The sequence below is a fragment of the Drosophila hydei genome, unplaced genomic scaffold (genome assembly GCF_003285905.1).
Source record: "Drosophila hydei strain 15085-1641.00,03,60 unplaced genomic scaffold, DhydRS2 tig00000060-arrow-pilon, whole genome shotgun sequence".
Classification (NCBI taxonomy): Eukaryota; Metazoa; Arthropoda; class Insecta; order Diptera; family Drosophilidae; genus Drosophila; species Drosophila hydei.
This window is the reverse complement of record NW_022045656.1, coordinates 9,873,074-9,896,247: the sequence shown is the minus strand read 5'-3', so window position 1 is coordinate 9,896,247 and position 23,174 is coordinate 9,873,074. Positions and strand designations below refer to the sequence as shown.

Genomic DNA, 23,174 nt, shown 5'->3' with positions numbered 1-23,174 from the left:
TGAAGATATACCGGGTCGCGATCAAGTTGGACCCCCCGCCCCCTACTATGTTATTTATTTGATTGATAAGTTTATCACATTGAACATGGAACGTGGAACAGGGCACTCATTGGCAATTAGTAGGTCCCTAGGCTATGCGAGTACACTAATCAATCCAGCTCCAACCTGAACTTCTTGCTTTCAGTTACTTTTAATTAGGCTGGCAATCGAGACCAGCGCGAAGGCGGGCTAATTGAATGCATTCAGAGCAGAGTCAATTTCTATAGATCTATTTGGTTAGTGGCAGATATGTATATAGATACACGTGTATATAGCTAAGGCCTGTACCTGTTCATGTATGTTGTGTGTAATTAATGGGGCTTCGAACTATCCGCTGGGCAGGAGGCGTACGTCGAGCCACGAAAAGGCTTGGCGTGTCAATGTCAAATAGTCAGACTGACAGCTGCTGAGTGTGTGTGCCATGTGTGTGTGTGTGTGTGTGTGTGTATGTGTATGTCTTTGGGTGTAAACGCATAAATTTCGTAAAACACTAAGAGGTGTGTCCCTTGACGGCACAGCGGGCATTGGGCTTTGAAGGATTTGCTATAATTTCGACCAGGAAAAACTTACATGCTTCCAGGACCTTGACGTGCGTGCAAAAATGTCAAAGGACATAGATATATGAACACGTGGCCACTAGCATACGCTCATATACCTTCAAGAGTCGGCCTCAAGGGGTCTTCAGCGAAAGCCCAACACGTGCTTGCCGCTGCCTTAATTTCCTGCTAATCATTATTGGATTTAAATTGGGAATAGCTTCTGCAGCCAGAGCTAGTATAAAGTATGAGAAGCTTCAGTGCTGGCTCTCAAATAGAACTCGATGATTCTGATAAATATATATAAAAGTTATAGATATATAGAAGATATTTAACTAAGCTCCGAGAGCTGGATACTTGTGACTTTCTCGCTGATTATAGTCGCAAAAACTTTAGCACTAACCCATACATTTACTTCAGCACTTAATACATATAGACGCGGTATCTGCTAGTTGAGCAATGCCTACTGGAGCAGCGTAACACGTTCGACTGCGATCTTTGTGGCTGGTTGCATTGAGCATTCTTGTGAGCAGCATTGAAACTTAAGATCTGATAAATCTCGGATGCCTTAGAAGTGAGCTCGCTGACACAATAACCCATAAATGATTTTACTGTTATTGGTAGCAAATTTCAATCGATTTTATATATATATGTATACCAAACATATACAAAATGCTTATCAGTTTATAGCAATGATTGGGCTGTGTAGAGCTGGTAAGCAGTTAACACTGTGGGACCATAGATGACAAATTTACCATCTGAGTTGATTTATGTGATGAGTATATAGCTCATAGAAGTCTAACATAGGCACAAATGAGATAAGTTCATAATAAAAAAGGCATCAATTTTATATCTTTTACAAAGTATAAATATTTATATGACAGTTGCCTCTATAACATAAGTCAAGGATCTTACATAGCAGCCATGTGCATGGGAAGAAATTATTACTATTAGCTACTTGATTTAATGTGCTTATAGTTCTAGCCAAAGCTTGTATAATTTTCCCAATTCTAGCCTGATTTTGGAGGTATACTTAAATGAGTGTAAGAGCTAGAAACCCTGTTAAAGAAAATGTCTATGATTTCTACATTCACTTCAGCTCTGACGTGTGCAGAGTATCGCCTAGTCAAGCGCATATCACTTATATATCAGTTATATATATATAAATAATCTACCTATTTAATCTTCGTACTGAGTCACTTGAAAGTTCACAACTTGTCACGGTAATGAGCCTCCTTTATTATCTGCCTAGAAATCAGTGTTAAGTGTGACTCAACCAAATGCTGTTAAGGCATTCATTGGATCTCTATCTGGAATTTTAACTATGGCGTAAAATTATTTATTTGACTTTGATAACAAAGAACGTTAAGATACTTGGAGTTGGCAATTTGCTATAACGAAAGAGTTTAGGGGCGATAGGGCTACTCGAACAAGTTTGGACACCTGATAAGGCAGGTAGCTGCAGGTGAAACCGTGCTCTGGATCACATTTGTATATGATAAAGCTTTGGGGCTAATCTTATTTTGGGTGCGTTTATATGCATACATATATATGTGTATATATAGCAAAGATAGTCGCTGTGGGCGTCGCGGTCGCAGTCGCAGTCGCTGTCGCCGTCGCAGTCGCCGTCGCAGTCGCAGTTGCGTCTGTTTGCTCCTTCAAACCATTAGGCGCTCTTTTTCAATTTCAATTTTAGTTGCGAGTTGCTTTGCGTTGCGTGCGGTCGGCTGGTTGGACTGCTTTGATGTTCGTTCTAAAGATTACGCATACGCCGCGTATACGCAGCTTTTAAATAACAAATAAACGCGTTTGATTGGCTTTAGCAATAAATTCCTTGCGGCTGGCGCAATCTGTTATAATATTCGATCTCGTAACACTTTGATAAGCTTCGTCTCTTTTTCCATATACAAACAATCGTCGTGGTATGTGAATAAATCTGATATATTTCCTATGTGTGCAGAACGAATCTAGAATTCTTTAAGATTTTTGATAATACAAAAATCAGTTAATATTTTTTATTACATAAAAGTGTAAAACAATTCTAAAAGAAAATTTCTGATTAATATTTGGAAATATAGTTTATTTTCTTCAGAAAAATTTAGGAATAGAAAATTTATCAGTTCATAAATAATAATTTTTAAATCTTGTTCAATGAAGCAACAAATTTTAATGAAAATTCAGGAAACTGATAAAGATTTGAGATTGAAGATTTCGCAAGAACTTTGATATATATATGTATATATATGCATATATATATATATTTTAGATATATGTACAAATTCCCTTTAATTCTGTAATTCTGTAACAAACCCAATAGCAAAACTAGTTAGAATAATAAAACTAGACACTTTGTCAGTGGCATAAAATTAAAAAAAAAGTGTTACAACAAACGCAACAGATAAGATACATCGATAAGAGCGAGCATGTTAAACATGGCGATTCCATAAATTCAGAGCAAACGCGTCACAAAGTCTGACACTCTGTGGCAAGTGCAAAGAGACGCGTTCATGGATTTTGAAGCAGAGCTAACACAGACACACACACACACCTACGCACACCCACACACACACCTGTACTGATATCATGGTAGCTTGGTTAGCGAAACTAAGGAAGAGATATGACAATAACTAAATAATATCAAGTCCAAAAAAAAAATCTGTGATAAGCCTTCATATAAGGTCTATGAAAATAAAGTAAATGGAGAGTTGATGTCTGTCTATTAATCAATATTATGGAAAAGAATACAGTGCATTCGCATGAGTCAAGCCAGGCTACGGCTATGGGTCGTATCAGTGCGGTACACCTTGTCCATGTTTAGTTTGGGTTTATCATGGACTTCGACAGAACGGCCTCTGCCCGGGACGCGGCATTAACATGGCGCACTATCAGCGATAGAGCGATAAGTGATAAGTTGCTAGTCTCTTGACTTAACACACATGCCAACTATATAAGTGTATATAAATCTATATTTGTATAGTCGGTATTTCGTGAAAGAGGTAACTTGTTTGGTCTTACGTTCCAATTGTCGCGTAGACAAAGGCCAGAGCAAAGATATTAAAGGAAATCGTAATGGGAACGTTTGGCATTCCATCAGTCATTCAAATGAATTGGAACGTATTGGAAATGAAACTATGTAGGCATTCAAATGATTTGCAATTGGAATGGAAATGAAACTTTAGAGCTCTTTAAAGTAATTTGTTTGGGAATGAGATTGCATTGTATTGATACTATATAAAAATTCAAATGAATGGGAAATGGAATGGGAAAAGAGCTGGGAATGGGAAAACATTCAGAATTGACAAGTGAAGGGGATTAAAACTGGAAATGAAATTAAATGGAATTTTTTGGAAAAGGTATTGAGAATGGTAAAACCTCTATAGACATTTAAAAGAATTGGATTGATAAAGGGAATGTCTGGAATTGACAAATTAATGGGAATGAGACTGAAAACGGGACTAAATGGAAAAGGAATCGGTAACTGGGAAACTTCTAGACACGTTTAAAAGAATTTTATTAGGCATGGGAATGACTGGAATTTAGAATTAAATGGCAATGAGTCTAAGAGTGGAATGGGATGGGAATGATAATGCAAAAGAATGGCATTGGAGCTCTATTAGTAATCAAATTAATTGAATTGGCAATGGGAACGAATGGAATTGAAACACTGTAAATATTAAAATTAATTGAAATGTGATTGCGCATAGAAATAAATGGAAATAAATGGAATTGGCACGCTATAAGCATGCAAATGAATGGAATTGAGAGTAGACACGAATTGAAATGGGACTGAAAGTGAGCATAAATGGAATCGGAATGCTAGAAATGCACTCAAATGAATTGGATTTGGACTGGGACTGAATGGAATTACATCTTCTGCACGAGCAATAGAATAGAGGTCAATATCAAGAAGTCTCATGAGTGGCATTGGCTGAAAAAAACATCTGTTCTATATACAGAGGAATGCCAAATGCATTTGTGTCTAGCCAAAGGCACAGACTGAGCTGCATGCCTCCCAGGCACTGGCTGCCCTCATATATGCCACAGCTTGCAAATTTTCACATGGATTATTAACAGCAATTACTTAACAAATTGAGCCTATTATCTATCTGGCGGGGCTTTTAGTTGGACTGAAGGAACTTATTCCTGTGGTTAATTTTTTAATGAATCTCTGCGGTTGACTGGACTTTAATTATGAATTAATTTATTGAACTTAAAGAGCTGCAAAGATTTCCATAACTATTTCAGCATTGCTTTGTATATAGTTTCGTTATGATCATAAGATATAAGATAAAGTAATACGATACGCTGTTAATTACACTTGGCTTGAGTGCAACTTTCGGTTCAAGTTAAGAGCAGCCCTAAATAGTTGCACCTATATTATATATATTATATATATTAAGTTGTTGGTAGAGAGATTAGAGCCATTCGCGCCGCTTTTATCTCAGCTTTTGCCTGCTCATGCGTTTAGTCAGCGCAGCGCCTAAGCCGCCTGTCATAGTTCGATCATTGAGCAACTTGTTTCTTTGCGGTTTAGTGTAAAACATGAAAGATTTTAAACAAATACAATTGAATAAATATAGTGCATAAAATAATCTCAAGTGCTGCGCTTACGTGTAAGCTATGGGTAGTACTTGGCTTCACAAACCTTGCCCAAACTTGTCCTTATATAACCTCAGCTTATAAGCCAATTATCTTCTATATATCTTAACAGAAGCCTTCTCTACATATTATATAAATAGTTTTCAATCTGAAAATTCATAGAATATATGGACTGTTTCATGTTTGAATCATACGCATTCATAGAATTTTCACTTTTTACACTGTTCGTCGAACAATAAATTTCTGTGTTCCTGTAAAATGCATTCAGCCGAGCGAGTGTAACGCAGCGTTAAGAGTTTCGTGTCTGTGAATATGTCGAAATAGGTGGCGAGATATCGATGGCAAATAAGATTAGGTATTAAGAATAAGATATTAGTTACGTAGAGCACATGAAGTTCGGTTAACATATGTATGTTCTGCTGAGTTTTATCTTATCAAACCGAATTCATGCTGACTAAACACCTGTATTAAATTCAAATTTATAATCTAACTCACAAATACATACATATATATATATATATATATATATATATATATATATATATATATATATATATATATATATATGTATATATATATGTATATTTTATATATATATATATATATCATATATAATAGATAAAGTAGTACTCGATATCCAGCTAAAAATGAGTACAACTTCAGATATTGCATCTCTCAGTCAATAATATAATAGATTTTGTGGTTGTACCTGAAATTACAATAATAGATAAACTACATTTCGTGCATTAGTTACAAGTATTCAATTAAATAGATACGAATCTGTGACAATAGTTTGGCTATTAATTGTTTTATGAACTATTTTCGTTACAGTTGCAATTTGAAAGCTCGTCAAAATGGATGCACTGAAAAATTCGGAGCAAAATGCGAGATGTATAGTCAAATACCGTCAGCAGTATTATGATATATCCAATTTTATGCACAAGCATCCGGGCGGGCTGAATACCCTAAAGGGCCTCAACCAGGCAGATATGACTTCGCGCTTCATGAAAGCTCCGCCGCATTCCGATGCCGCAATGTACCTGATGCGCGAGTACAAGGTGGATTACGATCGAGAGAATAGCGCGAATGAGCGTAGAGCGGAAAAATTGGACGAGAACAGAGTTGAGCTGCTGGCACAACAGACGCCAGCACAGTCGGAGGACAGCAACAACAATCAGCTGGATGAGAGCATGGAGGTAAGCGCGGAGCGAATGGATAATAAAAATAAAATATAGCATTTGACCTTCACTCATCTCAATCTTTATTCATTTTTGTTTCACTGTCGCTGTTTCTCTACATTCTAGTCCATAATTTTTTTTTACGGTTTTTAATGCTCGTTTAAAAAATATAAATACTATTAAGAACACATAAAAGGCTAGGTTTGTTCCAAAGGATCCAATTCGGTCGGATTATTCCACCAAGTGAAACTTCTTGTTGTCAGAAACCTGTTATTAGAGTGGGAGATTCTTTTCGTTGATTTTCAATGATTGTAAACAGTTAACGCAATTCCGTTTGTATTAGAGATTTCGCGATTTAGCTGCTTTCACATAGACTTTAGCCTTGGAGTAAATGCGTATTTCGTCCTCGACAACGATTAGCTCCTTTTCGATCTCAGCCTTGCGTGAACGCACTCGCAGAGTTTGTGCGGTCATGGGCATGTGATTTATCTCGTTAATAAGCATCTGAAAGCCTGCAAATTGAATTGTTCAAATATATAAATTGCATTGAATTTACTAAATGGCAATCGAAACCCACGATTTTTGGCTGTGGCCAAAGCTGCCAGGCGATCCGGTTCACTCATCAATACGTGACCGCGTGGACACTCTGGATCGCGTGAATCATCACGTTCTTTTAGCATCGGCTCTTTCACGCTTCTCCTTTTCCAAATAGCGCGGCAAGCGTAAATCATCGCGTGCTGTAAATGCAACATAATTGGTTAACAAGACGCATAAGCATCATTTTCATGTTTTACTCACAGCCTAACTTGTGTGCGCGACGGTTTGATTTGTTTGCGGCATTTGAAGCGTCGGTGGCAATTGTTTCGCGACTGCGTCCACTCAATGGTGCCTCTTCATCAGTATTATCAAAACCTATATTCTCCATTTCGGGCAAGGGCATTAATTCGTTATCATCTATATCTAAGGCGCGCTGTTTTAAATATTCATTGGATCGGGCTGACAGTGGCTGTTCATCATCATCATTGTATTGACAGTAGTTTTTCGTCGTCATCGTAATCGGGTCCAGAGTCGACGCAAAACTTACGCCCCTCACCCACTAAGGCCTTGTTGTCAATATTGCACCTGTAAAAATATATGTGTTAAGAAAGTTCTAAATGGAAATGGGAACTAACTTTTTGAGTGCATTGGTTAGATAGAGCTCATCCATGATGTCTTCTGTCTGTATGGCAATGCTGGTGCCGATGTGTTCGCTGCTACATGATTGACAGCGTTTTGTTGTGTGCTGAACTGGCTGCAGTTCCGCTTGCGGCGGCGGTTGATATGCTGGCTGAACCGGCTGCGGTTGAGGTTGAGGTTGAGGTTGCGGCTGCGGTTGCTGTGTAGACTGAGCCGGTTTGGGCTGCGGTGGCTGTTGTGGTTGTGGGTTCGACTGTGTCGTGCGAACTTTTTTGTCTTTCTGCTGCTCACGTTTCTCTGGGACTACATGGGGTGCTTCTGGTTGCGGTTTGTCTAGGCAATGCTGCGAACGTGAGTTATTCTGAGGGCGCAATAAACAGACCTCGTCATCAACCTGCCTTGATGACAGTCTCTCCGAGTCGCAGCGGACCGACTCACGGTCTCGCGACTCAGACGCAGTGCGACGTAGCGGGGGCATCCATTTGGGACGTACCGGCTTTTTCGCGGCAAGTTTCTCTGTTGTTGTCTTTTCTAATGAACGTAAGCTTTTTTTGTTTTCCTTTAAGAAATTACGTCCTGGTGTGACACCTATAACCAAATTTTGTTAACATTTACTAACGGTTGCCATGGTTGTTCAGAAAAAATTATACTTACGCGGCACTGAAAACATGCCCTTCAATGTTGGTATTGGGGCACGTACTGTGGTGTTCGACATGTCTCTGCTGAATTTTGGTTGACCAGAACCGTAAATATGTGTTGATAAATATATAGAAAGGATTTTAATATTACCGTGTTGCCAGCTTACACGAAATGAGACGAACCGATCTGTTCAAATGTCAGCTTTGAAGTAAAACTAACCAGCTGCTTGAGTCGCCAACTTTTGATTAGTTTTATATATCGATAGGTTTTAAACAGAGTTGAAAAAGGGACGGCCACCCTTTGAAAGTATCGATAAGTCGATAGCTAACAAAAAACGGTTATTTTTTCTTTTTGAATTCTTAGCACCTGGTGGACTGGTCAAAAGCTATGCTGCCACAAATTTCAAAAATAACAAAACATTACGACGAATGGGTACATAAACCTGTCGACAGACCGCTGCGCCTATTCGGTCCTTGGTATTTGGAAATGTGTACGAAAACTCCTTGGTGGGTTGTGCCAATGTTCTGGATCCCAACAATTATTACCTGCGGATGGGATGAGGTTCAAGCAAACTCACACAATATGAAAGAAGTAAGTTTTTAATAAACGTACATTTACATATGTTTATAATTGATATATTTGTTATTAGATCACAACAATCATCAGTCATCTACTCTTTGGAGTGATATTTTGGACGTTGCTGGAGTATTCGTTGCATCGCTGGGTCTTTCATGTAAAATTGACAAGTAACAGTAGACCTTGGCTTTGCACATTTCACTTTTTGATACATGGACTGCATCACAAGGTTCCATTTGATTCCATGCGCCTTGTATTTCCGCCACTGCCTGGAGTTATCCTTGCTGTCATTATATATACACCGATAAGTTTTATTCTACAAAATCATCACCCACGTTTAATACTTTCGGGTGCTCTTTTGGGCTACTTGATCTATGATATGATACATTATTATTTGCATTACGGCAATCCAGCGGCTGGTCATCATTTGTACCACATGAAAAGGTACCATTACCAGCATCATTTTGCCCACCAAGATCTCGGATATGGCATTAGTAGCCCCATTTGGGATTTTGTATTTAAGACACGCATACACTTGAGGAAATTAAGATACCAACTACGATGGTCGTAAGAGTCCTTCTGCAATGTTTTGCAGTATAAGAACAAATTTATAATGTAGGACTAAAAATAAATAAGATGACAATTTTAAAATAAGAAAAAACCATACAATTAAATGTATTTAAATATTAAACTTAATCGTGTATATATTTAAAAAGGAACTAAAATATATAATGTACAACATAAGTGATACCAGCCATATTTGAAATGTCGATATATTTTCTTTTTATTTGTTTTCATAATTTCCGATTGGAAATACACAGAGTTGCATTTTACTTATGCGTCGATAGATGACCTATCGATATACTGAAATTCGAATTATTGAGAAAGATGGCAACGCCTCGTTAATGGTGAGAAAGTGTAGGTACACTTGTTTATTTGTTTATTTATTTGTTTTAATTTGTAAAAATGCTTAATGCTAAAATTGGGAAAGTTGGCAAAGTGCTGGTGTGTGGCATGAAAAATGTCGGAAAAACAGCACTCATCGAGCAATTGGTGTATGGAAATATTAACACCGAAACAGTAAGTGGGCCATGATATACATATTTTCTCCTAGCTCTCAATATGCCTAAAATACAAATTAATCTCTCTAAAGGAACTGCATCCAACGATCGAGGATATATATGTCGCAAGCGTAGACACAGGACGTGGTGGTGCTCGGGAAACCCTGCGAATCTACGATACGGCCGGATTACAAGGCGAACAAGCGGCTCAGCTGCCGCGTCACTATTTGCAATTTCCAGATGCCTTTGTGTTAGTTTATGATCCGACTGATCCACGTAGCTTAGATATGTTGGCGGACATCAAGACCGATATAGACAAGCACAAAGAGAAGAAAGAGGTGCCTGTGATTGTCTTGGCCAATGTTCGCGCTCGCAGCAAAAAGGATACGCCTCCTGCTACACCAATTCCTGTGGAATCGATAATGGACCGAGCTAATAATTGGTGTCAACGAGAACGTATTAAGCATTACACTGTCAATGTTATGGAACGTCCGTCACTATACGAACCCTTCACAATGCTATGTGCCCGTCTACATCCACCACAGACGAAGAGCACCTTTCCGCAGCTTCGCCAGGTGATGCAGAATCGTCAGAAAAGCGAAGTCTAACTCGTGCAATTAGATATAAAATAAAAATCATAACTCTAGTATAGAACCGACGAAGAAAATGACTAATGCGAAAATGTTCAAGTATTAATCACCCCATTTAATTTATTACTCTTAATGTGCTGGCCAATAATGAGGCCCATGCAAATGTATAAAATATTCTTAGTATAGATTAAAAAAGAATGTACGAACTATCAATAGAAATCGCTTATTGTAGCTATTAAGCCTAATCAGCATTCGAATAGCGTCACAGACAAACAATTTGAACTTTGGAAACAACAGCGACTCGGGTTATTCCATTAAAAATTTGGGTGTATAACAATTTATAGAATTTCTCTGAGATTAGTATACATTTTTGTCTCGAGTCGAACATGGGCGCTCAAATATTAGCTGTTGCCTTGGCTGCGATGCTGGCTGCTGCACATGGTCTGGGCATAACAGTGCCCGGCACCAAATGGTGTGGTCCCGGCAATATAGCTGAGAACTATAATGATCTGGGCTCTGATGTCGAGCTGGACATGTGCTGCCGGTCGCATGATAATTGTCGGCAAAAGATATCGCCTGGAACGAAACTTCACGGCCTAAGCAACGATGACCTATTCCCCATGTGAGTGTTCAGAGATGAGATACGCCCCTTGATTACAACGCCTTGATATCTCTCAATGTCCATAGTTTCTCCTGTGCCTGCGAGTCCAATTTTCGGCATTGCCTTAGCTCGCTGCACAACATGGAATCGGCTGCTTTGGGTCGTATATATTTTAGTTCAAGAAATGTGTGCTTTGCCTATGGACCGCCAATCAGAGCCTGTCAGGAACAGCAATGGGATCTATTCATGAAACGTTGCCTTAGCTACAGCGTGGATGAATCGCTACCTTCCCGCTGGCAGCTCTATGATTTGGCTTTCTACACACATCCCAGCGTCGAGGAGAATTAAGCAGCTCAATTGAATTCAGGCGATAAGCATTTTATTTTTGCTTACAGACAGACTCGCTGTATAAAATTGTATTTCGATTTATGTTAGCTTCATACATATTGTTGATTAAAGCTCTGTGGGTCAAGGCTTCGCTGCCGTGGCGATTGTATAAAATGGCATATCGTAGAACTGCCATAGTCTGGCTGCTCGCTTGTTCACCGTATACCGAATGCAGCGCCTGCGTATGGCGCCCAGCTGATACTCCTTGCAACCGGTTGTCGGATAGCCCTGTGCGAAGCATCTGTGTCGCGTTGCATAGTAGACGCGACCCATAGTGTTCGATGTCAACGTGTTGACGGCCTGCAGGCAATTGATGAACTTCTGCTCGCAGCTGCACTTCAAGCTGAAAGTAAAGTTCGATATATGTTAGATGTTCGATTCATTGATTTTTCAAGCCAGCTACATGGGGAACCAGTCCGTGTTGTTGGGCAGGCCGTGAATGGAGCTGTGCGCTTCCATGATATCGTCGCAATGGTCGTGTTCACGACAGCACTTGTCCGTCTCGCGCTCTCGACCCAGATCATCGTAGTTGGCTGCCGTATTGCCAGGTCCACACCACTTGGTGCCGGGCACCGTGAGCCCTGTGTGCTCCACAGGAGGCAGCGCCTGGTTGTAAATGTCTTCGTCCTCGAATATGGCCTCGTCGCCAAATGCGAGCGAACCACCAATAAAGGATAACAACAACAGCCAATTCACTGCTCTCATCTTGATTGTTTTCGGTTGAAGCCGAATGTGTAACTGAGCTATCATCAGCTGCTGTGGGTATTGGGCTGCCGTGAAGCTCAGCTGATAAGAGTTGCTGATAGAAAATTTGTTTACAATTAAAGCTTTGAAAGTACTGCTTTTAAGATTACTTTACAATTGCTTTACATATACTTTTACTACATATTATTTAGCTTCATAGTGAATTAAGATTTATTAATTTCGTATATACTAAAGAGTTTAAAAATCGGAATCTAACATTCTAGCTAAGTATATCCTTGAACAGTTCGGTTGCTGTTCGTTTCTGTGGCTTTTCTGGTTTTTTCTCCTCCTCGGCCTGTTTACCCATGCTGACCAGCCACTGAGTGGGCGATAATTTGAAGGTATCTAAACGGTATTTGTTGTACATTATTAGACCATATTGTGAGCCTTTAGTCATGTTGGCCCTAGAGGTCAGTTCCTTAGCAATACGTAGCTTTTGGGATTCTTGTGCTGCCTTGAAACACTGATCCAAAACGCGTGATCCATGCCGAGTGGTGGCCAAATCCACATAGAAGCCTTCCAACTGCCGTATAAGACGCTCTCGTGATTTCTCGCCAATATATTTGCTCTGCATGAACGCATCGACAATGTGTGAGCCATTTGGCGTGTTGAGCACTTGAACCAGCTGCACAGCAGGCGACTCCAGAATGCAGTTGACTAGGAGGATGGGCTTGTTGAACTGCAGCAGATGCTGTACTATCACTGAACCATGCAAATGCACAAAGCCCGACTGATCGCTGACAGCAATTTCGTAGGGCTTCAGCTTAACGAGGCAGTGGAAGAACATCTTTGACTTCTCTTTGTCGCCTGCCACATGCAAATTGGTCTGAAGTGCGGTAATCATTTGTGCCTGCTTGGCACCCAGCCGCAGACAGGCGCCGCTTAAGGCATATATTACGCCAGTCATGCCCATCTTAAGCAGCTGTTCTATATGCGGCAGGAGCTCATTAAAAGCGGACTCAAAGTCGGACACCTCCTTCAAATGCTGTAGCAGACGTTGCACAGCAAAATTGGTTTGATGTTGCTGTGCCAGATGAGCTATACGACCGCTGAAGAGCATAGCAAAAAGCTGAGTCAGCAGCTTCGCACCTGCCACAGACACAAGTGTCTCAAGCAGCATCGATGCGCACTGGTAATGGAAGACTTTTGGTAAGACCACATTCGCTTCAGGCTGAGTTTCAGCATTGTCAGCTTTACTTTCTAATCGTAATGCCTTTTCATTATCATTGTCATCATCATCTATTTCAATTTTAACGTACTTTAGCACATCTTTATCCTCAGTAATGGTTTCATCGTTTGGCTTGAGAAAACTCTCCATTAATATTTTTTTGCCGAAATGCTTTAACATGCTCTTATCCACGACCCTTAGCGATTGGCATATAACTCCCAGTAGGGCAGAGGTGTGAGCCTCGTACGGAAAGTCCACAAACTGTGGCCACATTTCCAGACGCTGCGGGAACTCTTTCATGACCTCATGCCATTCCTCTGGCACTGTGTAAAGTTTTCGATGCTTGACCAGATCCGCGCCGCCCTTCTCGAACGCTATTTTAGGCACATGAATGCCAACCAAGTGGAGTATGGCCGCTCGCATAATATGTGTGGCGCACGAGTCCCATACAAAGTCTTCCAGATTGTTAAGCATGAATTTCGAGATGCGAAGCACAAATTGACGACACTGATCACGATGTTCAGCACTGAACTCGGTCTCCAGATTATACTCCTCCTCGATTTGTGCAGAATCGGGTTTCGCTTTTTTGATTTCGGGGGCAGCGTCTGATTCAAACGAATTCTGCGCTGCCGCCTGTCCTAATCCTCGAAGAAATGCTATTTCCAGCATTTTTTGCAGCACATGCGACGCAAAACGGTCGGAGCACATGGGACGCAGACTGTCACCAAATTTCATAAAGAATCGTTCAAGTTGTGCAGCGTCCACAAATCCAATTAGAGACTCAAGAGCCTTGGAGACTACTTGATTGGATGCTAAATGAATTTCCTGGTCCTTTGTCTGGTCGAACACGTTATTAGCCATGTTAACTATTAAAAATCGGAAAACATAATTTATATTAAGTGTAATGTTAAGGAAGGGGATCACATACCTCGGTCCTCCACATCTTCGAGACCAGACTTCATAGCATCCAAGATGTTTATGAAATAACTAAACTGCTCATCGTCAATATTTGTTCCACGACCGAAAATACCCTTCTTGGCGAATCCCTTGGCATTTCGCATAAACCGACTTCCTTTCTTCTTTGGTCTTTTACGTTTTCTACTGTTTTCCGTTGACATGGTCGTATTTATTTTCTACTACAAAATTAAAACTCACAACGTGCGCCGCACAAAACGCGTTTCGATAGCATAATCAGATGTGTCGTCGATTGTTGGTGTTTCATGGCGTTGCCAGACTATTATGTACTTCGCTTCGATAAGCGATATATTGTTATCGTTCCTTGGCGCTGCCATACTACGAACGCTACTTGAGCAGCGTCCATCTCTTATAACTACAAAATAAGCGTCGTTTTTAAGCAAACTGTTTCAGAATGGAGGAAATTCACGATTTTCAATTCATTTTACCATTAAAAAATAATGATTTACTTAACTCACGCGGCGATCAGTACTATGTGCAGCAGGTATATACTACCAGCGAAATACCCGAGCAGTTACTCGGTAAGTAAAGCGTTATATTTTGTACGCATAGCGGCGCGCGCTCATTTCAAGCGTACAATCAGTAAACAAAAAAAACTAATTCACTTTCATTCAATCTTTTACAGCATGTAAAAATAAGTTGCAGCAGCGTGATCCATTTTATATATTCGAACATTTTGATACCTATTATTCGGTAATAGAAACATCTGCAAATGAGCCAACTGCCATGCGAAATCTGAAGCGTGCCTTCGACCTTTTGTATCTTACTGTGGATAGATTAGGAGAAGAGCTAACGCTGCTGTTAGCCAACAGCGAGCCGCCGTCCTCACAGGATCGTGTGCGCTATTTGAATCTCACCAAAATGACTATGTACTTGTTTGTCAATGTAGTGAAGCGCATTGACTTCGTTGTCCACCAGGCGATGCGAGATCAGCAGCTGAACCAGCAGAAAAAGCGCGCCAAACAAGGCGAGGTATTGGAGCAATATCCTGATTGGGATATTAAGCGTGGCAAGTTTTTGGTCCAGCTTTATAATATTCTACAATGTCCCTTAGAAAAACTGTGGAGTCCACCTGTTGCCGAAGAAAACTTTGTAACGTGAGTATAATTTGCTTAATCTTCGAGTAATGATTAATTAAACAATATATTCCTTTTACAGCCTGTTGTGCGATATTTGCTATCGTACTTTGGAATCGGTTCCTCCTCGATCGGATAACCGACATATTATTGAGACAGTTTTCCAAATCTTTGGCATTGCTATCAAGCGATATAATCACGCCATAACTTTTCCGGCTCGTATATTGCAAATACTTCGGAGTACTGAGCATGCTGCAACGGCTGTAGCAAACGGCATTTTGTTGCTACACGAGGAGTACGGCATATCGACCGTCTTCTCAATACTGATGAAAGATGTTGTAGAAGCCCTCACACTGGACACATCGGATACGGCGGTCTCGCGCAACTTTTCTAATTTCCTTGCCGAGTTCGCAGGCATTGCGCCCAAGTTAATGATACCACATCTTTCCCAATTGGGCGATGATATGCTCGACTGCGAGTCGCATGTGCTGCGCAACTGTGTATTGCAGATAATGGGCGATGCTGTTGTCGGTGAGCTGACGTCTGAGGAACTCGACGATGACATGAAAGAGGCGCGCAACGAATTTCTCGATCATTTGCTGGACCATGTCAATGACGTATCGGCACATGTTAGATCAAAGGTTTTACAGATTTGGCATCACCTGAATACGCAACATGCAATACCGCTCTGTTTTCTGGTCAAAGTGCTGCGCGAGGCAGTCTATCGTCTGGAGGATAAGAGTTCAATGGTGCGAAAGTCAGCCATACAGCTGATAAAAGCATTTCTCGAAAACAATCCATATTCGGGAAAGTTAAAGCTTGAGGAATTAATCAAGAACCATGAGAAGGAAGTTAAGGTCATGGAACAATTGGATGAAGTGCTAGATAAGGAGCGTGACCAATACAAGAAGATGGACGAGCAATGGGATATAATTGCGCCGGAGCTGTTGCCCATTATTGAAGAAAATCTTCGCTTGTGTAGGTTCGGTTGTTCTGACTTAGCTAAATCTCAATTTATTTACCTTTCGTTTGACTTTCAGTTCCAGATCTGGAGTTCAACAAGGAGGAGGAGTACGATGAGATAGTGAAAAAGGTTTTAGAGCTTCTGTTGGACAAGAATTACAAGGACGCCACAGTGCTAGTGCGAAAGGCAGACTTTGCTGCGGGCAACGATCAATTGAAGTGCGTATTTTAAATCCAAAATAAATAGTTTCAATGAAAACTTAATATTTTGTTTATCCTTAGTCAACTGCTCAAGCCGGAAGAGCGTTGTGTGTATTTTATGGCCCTATTCAAAACGTTTCTCTCACTGGCCAATGGATGCAAGGATAGCGTAAGTGCAAATTTTTACATTATTAATGCGCTGCATATGTTATTAAAAACCTTTTCATATAGTCCGAGGAAATGCAGAAGCAAATAAAAACTGTTGAGTTTCTAAAGGACAGCATCGAGTTCTCGCAAGTGGCGACGGGCGCAATGCCCAAAATGATGGAACTGCTGCTCTCGAAGACAAACACGGACGTGTTTGAGGCAGTGGACCTTTTCACAACGGGCTATCTCTTTGGCATACACGGCACCGATGCGGGTATGCAGCGGATGTTGAGTCTGGTCTGGTCGTCCGATAAGGAGAAACGCGATGCAGTTTGCAATGCGTACCGCAAGGTGCTTTTTACCACAGATAAATCAGAGCGCGCTCATGCCATTAAGGTAGTGCAGAATCTATCAAAGTTTCTCTCGGAGATCGAGTACGGACACTACACGGCCATGGAAACATTGATGGGCGAATGGGTGGGCAGCGAGGACATAGATGCGCTCATTATTCAGGTGCTATTCGAACGCTTTACTCTTAAGCTGGAGGGCACCACGAACGACGAGTCCCGCTTGGCTCTGCAGCTGCTGATTATGGCGTCGCAGGCGAAATCTACAATAGTCTCCGCCAATCGTGCCATCATTGAGGATATAGCAACAGGAGCGCGTGTGAAACAGGATCCACGCATCTACACCAGCTGCTTACAGCTCTTAGTCAACGGCATCGATGCTAACAACAACACAAAGTATTATAAGCGCTGCGCCAGCGATGGCAAATTTGTGCAGCAAATTACGCAGCTTTTCCTGGCCTTTTTCTTTCATCCGCAATTGCCGGACTTCGATGCGCTGGCTATGAGTCTGTTTGAGTATTATTATCGTATGTGCCAGGCGCCCGATGAGCTGGCTCAGAATATTGTACGCGAACTGATTGAGCGCTTTAACGATCAGTGGCTGGTAGCAGTGTCGCCCGTGGAGCCGACGCTGACGCAGACGACAGACATTCCACATTCGCAGGCGTTGCCCATGTCCCAGACACAGTCGCAGCCCAAAGCAGCCGAAGATCAGGCGGTTGGACTGCCTGTATATTTGGTTACACGGTTTCTGTTCTGTGTTGGTTATATGACCATCAAGGAGATGATATTCTTGGATATGGATGTCTACAACAACATGAAGTATCGTGAGGAGCTCACAGCTCTGGAAGAGAAGAAGAATAAAAAAGATGCAGGCACCGCCCTTCGGCGCCAGACAATGAATGTCTCGGCGATGGAGGTAAGGAAGCGCCTGTCAACCGTAGCCGCCGAGCCGCAGCAGGAGCCGGATGACGATTTGGTGGGCGCGACGGCAGAGGATAACATTGCCGAGGAGATTAACGCCATTTGCGAGGATATTCTGCTGTATAATCCGAGTGCGCTTATGTCCAAGATCTATCCCATTATAATTAACATATGCAAGCGACCTGGCGAGTATCGCGATCAGGATTTGCAACAGGCTGCGACTCTGGCACTGGCGCGCCTGATGACGGTCTCCTCTAAGTTCTGCGAGTCGAACATGTCCTTCCTCATGAACATTCTGAATATGACGAAGAACATGAAGATCAAGTGTAATACGGTGGTAGGCTTGTCGGACCTGACATTCCGTTTCCCGAACATTATTGAGCCCTGGACAGGACACTTTTATGCCCAGCTGCACGAAGAGAATACGGAACTTCGTCTGACCGCCGTGAAGATGCTTTCGCATCTAATTCTACACGAAATGATACGGGTCAAGGGTCAAATAGCCGACTTGGCACTGTGCATTGTCGACGAGTGCGACGAGATAAAAAATATTACCCAACAGTTCTTCAAGGAGATAGCCAACAAGTCGAACATACTGTATAACGTTCTGCCTGACATCATCTCCAAATTGGGCGACGTCAATCTGCACCTGGAGGAGGATAAATATCGCACGGTTATGCGCTATATACTGGGGCTCATTCAAAAGGATCGCCACATCGAGACGCTGGTGGAAAAGTTGTGCCTGCGATTCCCGGTCACACGAGCAGAGCGCCAGTGGCGCGATATTGCCTACTGTCTAAGTCTGCTTAGCTACAATGAGAGATCCATCAAGAAGCTGATTGACAATATGCAGCACTTCAAGGACAAGGTGCAGGTGGACGAGGTCTATCAATCCTTTAAGCTCATCATCAGCAACACCTCGAAACTGGCCAAACCGGAACTGAAAGCGGTCATCACGGAGTTCGAGACGCGCCTCAACGAGTGCCTTCAGGTCAACGAACAGGGCACCAGTGCCCAGTCTGATAAAAGTCACAGCGACACGAAGGCAAAGAATACCAAGTCGAAAAAACCAACTACCAAATCGCAGCGCGGACGCAGATTAGTTAAGGGTGCAGCGGGCAATGTCAGTAGACGTGGACGGAACGTGCAACAAGACAGCAGCTCCGAAGAAGAAAGCTCCGAGGAGGACAGCTCCGACGATAGCTCCGATGGCGACGAGGTGCCCACAGCGCGTCGTCCGCAGCCCCAGAACAAACAGCAGCGAGGCAAAAAGCCAGCGCCGTCGTCTGGCTCGAGCGAAATGTCCGAGGAAGAATTGCCAAGACCCATCAAAAAACAGACCGCCAGGCGAGGGCGCAAATGATATCGGTGGAAACCTGGACACGCATTTTGTATTCATAAACTTAACTTATCCTTTATAATAAAGTCTGTATCCTTAGTCTTCAGGCATTTTACCTCAGCAATTCATGGTTTTTTGTCAACATTTTTGAATGCTGACAATCGATGACAGATTAAGAGATGTGAAGAATGGGAGTTCACACACTCACACATGCATACATACTTCCACATTCCACTTCATTCCACTCACACACACACACGCACACTGCCATGTGTGCACTAATCTGCTTTGTGGGCAACTCACAAATGTTCATTGAGTACCGTTGTCCATTGGGCTTTATTCTATTCTGAACGGCGTTTAATTGTAATCCCCTTATATTGTCACTTTCGTGGAAGCAGCTCAGCAGCCGTTAAGGCTTACAGTGTGTTCCAATTCCAACGAACACATGGACATCGTTTGGCTCTTGTAGCAGGTACTCGGAACAGTTCTTTTTGTGTTTTTACATAATGGAATTTTAATGAAAGGAAATTAGAAAATCATAAATGAGAGTCAATGAAATTTAGTTCTTATTGGTTTTATGAGTAATTTATGCTCGTTAATTTATTGCCAGCTTTATTAGTATTATTATTTCTTGACTAGTTTTACTTGGCGCCATTTCCATATTTCTCTTTTGATATTTAAACATAGATATTTCTATTTCCGAAGAAGGAAAGTGCTGATAGTAAAAGTAATAAGTATTGGTACAGCCAAATATGGTTAGTTAGATATTTAAGGAGAATATTAACTCTCTTGTTTTCTAAACTTATTCAAAATATCAGAAACAGTAAAACTTCTAATATTAAAACTATTTTTTGGACTACATTTTCAAGATCTTATAGATGTTAAGGATATATGTAGCAGTTCGATAATAAGATCCATCTGCTAACAGGAGCAGGAATGAAACGTTTTCCATGCTGATTTTGATCAATATAACTACAGAAACTGTAAATAAGATAATACTCGTGATAATACCTAGAATCGACTCTCTCTACTAAATTATTATATGAGTGTAAAAATAATTTTTATGCTATTGCTCAGCTTATGAGCATCCGCGCTGCACATTAAATTTAAAATCTCTATTCAAAACTCTGCACACAAAGAAAGCTGAATTCGTGTCCGTTAATTAAATTATATGCAATATGGACCGCAAGTTAAAAGAAGTCAAAATATTATGTAACTAGATACGCAGACTCAATCAGAGACGCCGTCCCAGGCAGGCAGCCAGCCAGCCAGACACGTGTGTGCGATGCATGGCAACGGAGCCGTCAATGGGGGTGGCTGGGCGTTGACAACGGAGTCTGTGCAACATATATGTATATATGTATATATGTATGTGTGTGTGAGTGTGTTAGTATGTTAGCATGTAGCAACAGTAGCGAGCGGCAAATCAACGAGAGCTTGGAAAGTCAGTCAGCCAGTCAGGCGGCAGCCACCCTCAATGCTCGCGACTCCAGCCTTGGCAACATTCGGCGCACACTTTGCCAGTTGCCAAGCGCCGCCCTCTCAGTCGTGAGCGTTGCCAGGTGTTGCCGTTGATGATGATGAAGGGTCACCACCGCCAGAGCAGACGCTGGTGCCATTAACATGCTCATTACATGTGTCGCGACTTTTTTGCAGAGGCGCGTGTGGGACGTGCACGCGAGACGCACGCGCGCCCAGCAGACGGACGCCCATTATCCAGGGCTATTAGCATTAGCGGGCTTACCTGTCGCCGCGGATTAGTGTTGTCTGCTTGGTGTTGCGGTCAGACGTGTGTTTATACCCTGTACTTATCGATAAGAGAATGGATTTGCCTAAGTGAATAGAGTGGAAATATAAATATGTAGATAGAGAGAGAGAGAGAGAAAGAGTGAAAAAGACTCAGTCAGTGAAAAAGGAGAGAGAGAGAGAAAGTAAAGATTGAAAAAGTGAAAGAAAGTAAATGAAAGAGTGAAAGAGACTGAGACATAGAGAATAAAATAAAATAAGAGATAGAGTGAGAGAGAGTGACATAGACATAGACAGATATATATATGTATATATAGATAGAGAGGACATTTAGATTAACTTAACTGACTGAGAGAGAGAGAGAGAGAGAGAGAGAGAAAGAGACTGAACATGTGTACATTAGGTCGAATTTTTCCATTATCTCCCTCACTCTCTCTCTGTCTCTCTCTGTCTGCAGGACTGTCGGTCTATCTGCCTCCCCTATTCTCTTTGATCATCAGCTCAGATCTGATCTATAATATGTATAGATCAATTAAATTCCTACAATACAATATAAGATATTTACTTTCATATATAGAGAGATCCAGCTTCTGTGATAACTGCCAATAGTTAAAAATAATTGAAGTATCTAAAGAGAAGAGCAGCTTCTGGTGGACCTTTTTTAGCTCTTCCCACTCACTCATATCACCCCAGCACTTTCAGTTCTTACCCTTCAGTTCCTTTTATCATTAAAGCTTGCTTTATTTAAAGATAATTTAATTATAATATATTTACGTATTTATATTTTTCATATATATTTAAAAATAATAATTATAAATACATTGAAAATAATTTAATAGAATTTATATATATATATATATTTATATATATATAATTTTTGCACATTTCGATTTGATTTGCATTTGCGTTTCGGGCAGAGAACGGCCCAGATTCCATTCCATTGCATGCCATCTGGCGTATGGAAATGGAGTCTTGGTTCCATTCCCGTCCCGTTCCGCTCTAAAACTAAAGCCTAGCTATTTACACAGATCAATGAAGTTTAAGTAATCCATTCTTGTTTTTTATTTGTTTACTTTTTCTAATCAAGAATTAGCAACAGATTGTGCTGCAATCCTCTCTCTATAGCCTTTTCTACTATATAACTGTAACTGTATCTGTACCTTTATCTTTATCTGTATCTGTATCTATAACTGTCTGGTTGATATTGAAAAAATGCTGTGCTGCTATTTGCTGATTAAATAAAATTTGTTGCTGCTGCTAACTGTTGATATACAATACGAAATATGTCCGAGGATGCGATTCTCTATTATCTTATTGCTGCTTTAGAAGTAAAAGCTTTCCGGATGCTGCTGCTGCTGCTGCAGTTGCAGGCTGCGCGGCTGCCGTTGGCGCAGCATGGCTGGCCATTCGCAGTTGTTGCTGTTGCTGTTGTTGTTGTTGTTGTTGCTTATGCTGCTGCTGCTGCTACTGCTGTGGCAGTTGTTGTTGCTGTTGTTGGCGCCGCTGCTGCTACTGGCCGCAGCAGCAGCCTCCAACTAGAATCATAAGTGCTGATACTCGCCCATGTCATACATGGGCATGGCGCCCATGACGCTGTGCAGATGGGAGTACGCAACGGCGGCGGAGAGGGGCGGCATTTGGGAGGCGGCTACGGCGACAGCGGCGGCAGCAGCGCTGCTTTTGCTGGCTGCCGTCGCATTGGCAACATGTTGCTGATGCTGATGATGTTGCAGGCTTTGCTCGACTGGCACATGCTGCAGCTGCCTGCTGTTGCTGTTGCTGCTGATGCTGATGCAAACTGTTGCTGTTGCCGTTGCTGTTGTTTGTTACTGTTGCTGGGCGATTGCTGCTGCTGCTGCTGCTGGTGAGTGGTGCGCGAGGTGTGGTGGTGCAGCTGCATGCTGCTGTTTTCATATATATTTAAAATAATAATTATAAATACATTGAAAATAATTTAATAGAATTTATATATATATATATATATTTATATATATATAATTTTTGCACATTTCGATTTGATTTGCATTTGCGTTTTCGGGCAGAGAGAACGGCCCAGATTCCATTCCATTGCATGCCATCTGGCGTATGGAAATGGAGTCTTGGTTCCATTCCCGTCCCGTTCCGCTCTAAAACTAAAGCCTAGCTATTTACACAGATCAATG

The 23,174-nt window shown here is 41.5% G+C and overlaps 7 protein-coding genes across 8 annotated transcripts; 4 read left to right on the top strand and 3 right to left on the bottom strand.

The window, feature by feature from the left end:
- Positions 1–2,283: 2,283 nt before the first annotated feature.
- LOC111597004 (dihydroceramide fatty acyl 2-hydroxylase FAH2) lies at positions 2,284–9,412 on the top strand. 2 transcript variants are annotated; one of them, XM_023311506.2, is made up of 4 exons: positions 2,284–2,497; positions 6,006–6,370; positions 8,531–8,758; positions 8,817–9,412. In XM_023311506.2, exons 2-4 carry the CDS (start codon positions 6,029–6,031, stop codon positions 9,312–9,314), a joined length of 1,068 nt encoding a protein of 355 aa, XP_023167274.2. In that variant the 5' UTR covers positions 2,284–2,497; positions 6,006–6,028; the 3' UTR covers positions 9,315–9,412. The 2 variants fall into 2 exon arrangements, with proteins under 2 accessions (XP_023167274.2, XP_023167275.2); XM_023311507.2 differs by lacking the exon at positions 2,284–2,497 and adding an exon at positions 5,134–5,188.
- On the bottom strand, positions 6,412–8,370 carry LOC111597003 (tripartite motif-containing protein 66). Its single transcript, XM_023311505.2, is given in 8 exon segments — positions 6,412–6,864; positions 6,930–7,026; positions 7,028–7,089; positions 7,151–7,382; positions 7,384–7,474; positions 7,525–8,116; positions 8,183–8,247; positions 8,318–8,370. Coding segments are annotated over 7 exon segments (1,308 nt in total). The 5' UTR covers positions 8,244–8,247; positions 8,318–8,370; the 3' UTR covers positions 6,412–6,691.
- A 211-nt stretch (positions 9,413–9,623) lies between the features above and the next one.
- Positions 9,624–10,607, top strand: LOC111597005 (NF-kappa-B inhibitor-interacting Ras-like protein). Its single transcript, XM_023311509.2, has 2 exons — positions 9,624–9,823; positions 9,897–10,607. The coding sequence occupies exons 1-2, from the start codon at positions 9,710–9,712 to the stop codon at positions 10,410–10,412; spliced, it is 630 nt and encodes a 209-aa protein (XP_023167277.1). The 5' UTR covers positions 9,624–9,709; the 3' UTR covers positions 10,413–10,607.
- Positions 10,608–10,723: 116 nt separating this feature from the next.
- On the top strand, positions 10,724–11,406 carry LOC111597007 (phospholipase A2 large subunit). Its single transcript, XM_023311511.2, has 2 exons — positions 10,724–11,016; positions 11,082–11,406. Exons 1-2 carry the CDS (start codon positions 10,781–10,783, stop codon positions 11,341–11,343), a joined length of 498 nt encoding a protein of 165 aa, XP_023167279.1. The 5' UTR covers positions 10,724–10,780; the 3' UTR covers positions 11,344–11,406.
- On the bottom strand, positions 11,383–12,125 carry LOC111597006 (phospholipase A2). Its single transcript, XM_023311510.2, has 2 exons — positions 11,786–12,125; positions 11,383–11,725 (listed from the first exon to the last, which is right to left on the bottom strand). The coding sequence occupies exons 1-2, from the start codon at positions 12,085–12,087 to the stop codon at positions 11,464–11,466; spliced, it is 564 nt and encodes a 187-aa protein (XP_023167278.1). The 5' UTR covers positions 12,088–12,125; the 3' UTR covers positions 11,383–11,463.
- Positions 12,126–12,277: 152 nt separating this feature from the next.
- On the bottom strand, positions 12,278–14,510 carry LOC111597047 (nucleolar protein 9). Its single transcript, XM_023311565.2, has 2 exons — positions 14,223–14,510; positions 12,278–14,160 (listed from the first exon to the last, which is right to left on the bottom strand). Exons 1-2 carry the CDS (start codon positions 14,410–14,412, stop codon positions 12,347–12,349), a joined length of 2,004 nt encoding a protein of 667 aa, XP_023167333.2. The 5' UTR covers positions 14,413–14,510; the 3' UTR covers positions 12,278–12,346.
- A 73-nt stretch (positions 14,511–14,583) lies between these two features.
- On the top strand, positions 14,584–19,333 carry LOC111597048 (condensin complex subunit 1). The gene is made up of 6 exons (XM_030226166.1): positions 14,584–14,790; positions 14,895–15,366; positions 15,428–16,323; positions 16,386–16,527; positions 16,591–16,678; positions 16,741–19,333. Exons 1-6 carry the CDS (start codon positions 14,664–14,666, stop codon positions 19,288–19,290), a joined length of 4,275 nt encoding a protein of 1,424 aa, XP_030082026.1. The 5' UTR covers positions 14,584–14,663; the 3' UTR covers positions 19,291–19,333.
- Positions 19,334–23,174: the final 3,841 nt, after the last annotated feature.

What these genes read in the sequence shown, in the direction of transcription:
- LOC111597004 (XM_023311506.2), top strand. Translation starts at nt 6,029, where the DNA reads ATGGATGCACTGAAAAATTCGGAGCAAAATGCGAGATGTATAGTCAAA. An exon ending in AGCTGGATGAGAGCATGGAG is followed by an intron (nt 6,371 to 8,530) that starts GTAAGCGCGGAG and finishes TTGAATTCTTAG; the next exon opens with CACCTGGTGGACTGGTCAAA. An exon ending in ACTCACACAATATGAAAGAA is followed by an intron (nt 8,759 to 8,816) that starts GTAAGTTTTTAA and finishes ATTTGTTATTAG; the next exon opens with ATCACAACAATCATCAGTCA.
- LOC111597005 (XM_023311509.2), top strand. Translation starts at nt 9,710, where the DNA reads ATGCTTAATGCTAAAATTGGGAAAGTTGGCAAAGTGCTGGTGTGTGGC. An exon ending in GAAATATTAACACCGAAACA is followed by an intron (nt 9,824 to 9,896) that starts GTAAGTGGGCCA and finishes ATCTCTCTAAAG; the next exon opens with GAACTGCATCCAACGATCGA.
- LOC111597007 (XM_023311511.2), top strand. Translation starts at nt 10,781, where the DNA reads ATGGGCGCTCAAATATTAGCTGTTGCCTTGGCTGCGATGCTGGCTGCT. An exon ending in AACGATGACCTATTCCCCAT is followed by an intron (nt 11,017 to 11,081) that starts GTGAGTGTTCAG and finishes CAATGTCCATAG; the next exon opens with TTTCTCCTGTGCCTGCGAGT.
- LOC111597006 (XM_023311510.2), bottom strand. Translation starts at nt 12,087, where the DNA reads ATGAGAGCAGTGAATTGGCTGTTGTTGTTATCCTTTATTGGTGGTTCG. An exon ending in AACACGGACTGGTTCCCCAT is followed by an intron (nt 11,726 to 11,785) that starts GTAGCTGGCTTG and finishes CTTTACTTTCAG; the next exon opens with CTTGAAGTGCAGCTGCGAGC.
- LOC111597047 (XM_023311565.2), bottom strand. Translation starts at nt 14,412, where the DNA reads ATGTCAACGGAAAACAGTAGAAAACGTAAAAGACCAAAGAAGAAAGGA. An exon ending in CGAAGATGTGGAGGACCGAG is followed by an intron (nt 14,161 to 14,222) that starts GTATGTGATCCC and finishes GATTTTTAATAG; the next exon opens with TTAACATGGCTAATAACGTG.
- LOC111597048 (XM_030226166.1), top strand. Translation starts at nt 14,664, where the DNA reads ATGGAGGAAATTCACGATTTTCAATTCATTTTACCATTAAAAAATAAT. An exon ending in GCCGAAGAAAACTTTGTAAC is followed by an intron (nt 15,367 to 15,427) that starts GTGAGTATAATT and finishes TTCCTTTTACAG; the next exon opens with CCTGTTGTGCGATATTTGCT. An exon ending in CCAATGGATGCAAGGATAGC is followed by an intron (nt 16,679 to 16,740) that starts GTAAGTGCAAAT and finishes CTTTTCATATAG; the next exon opens with TCCGAGGAAATGCAGAAGCA.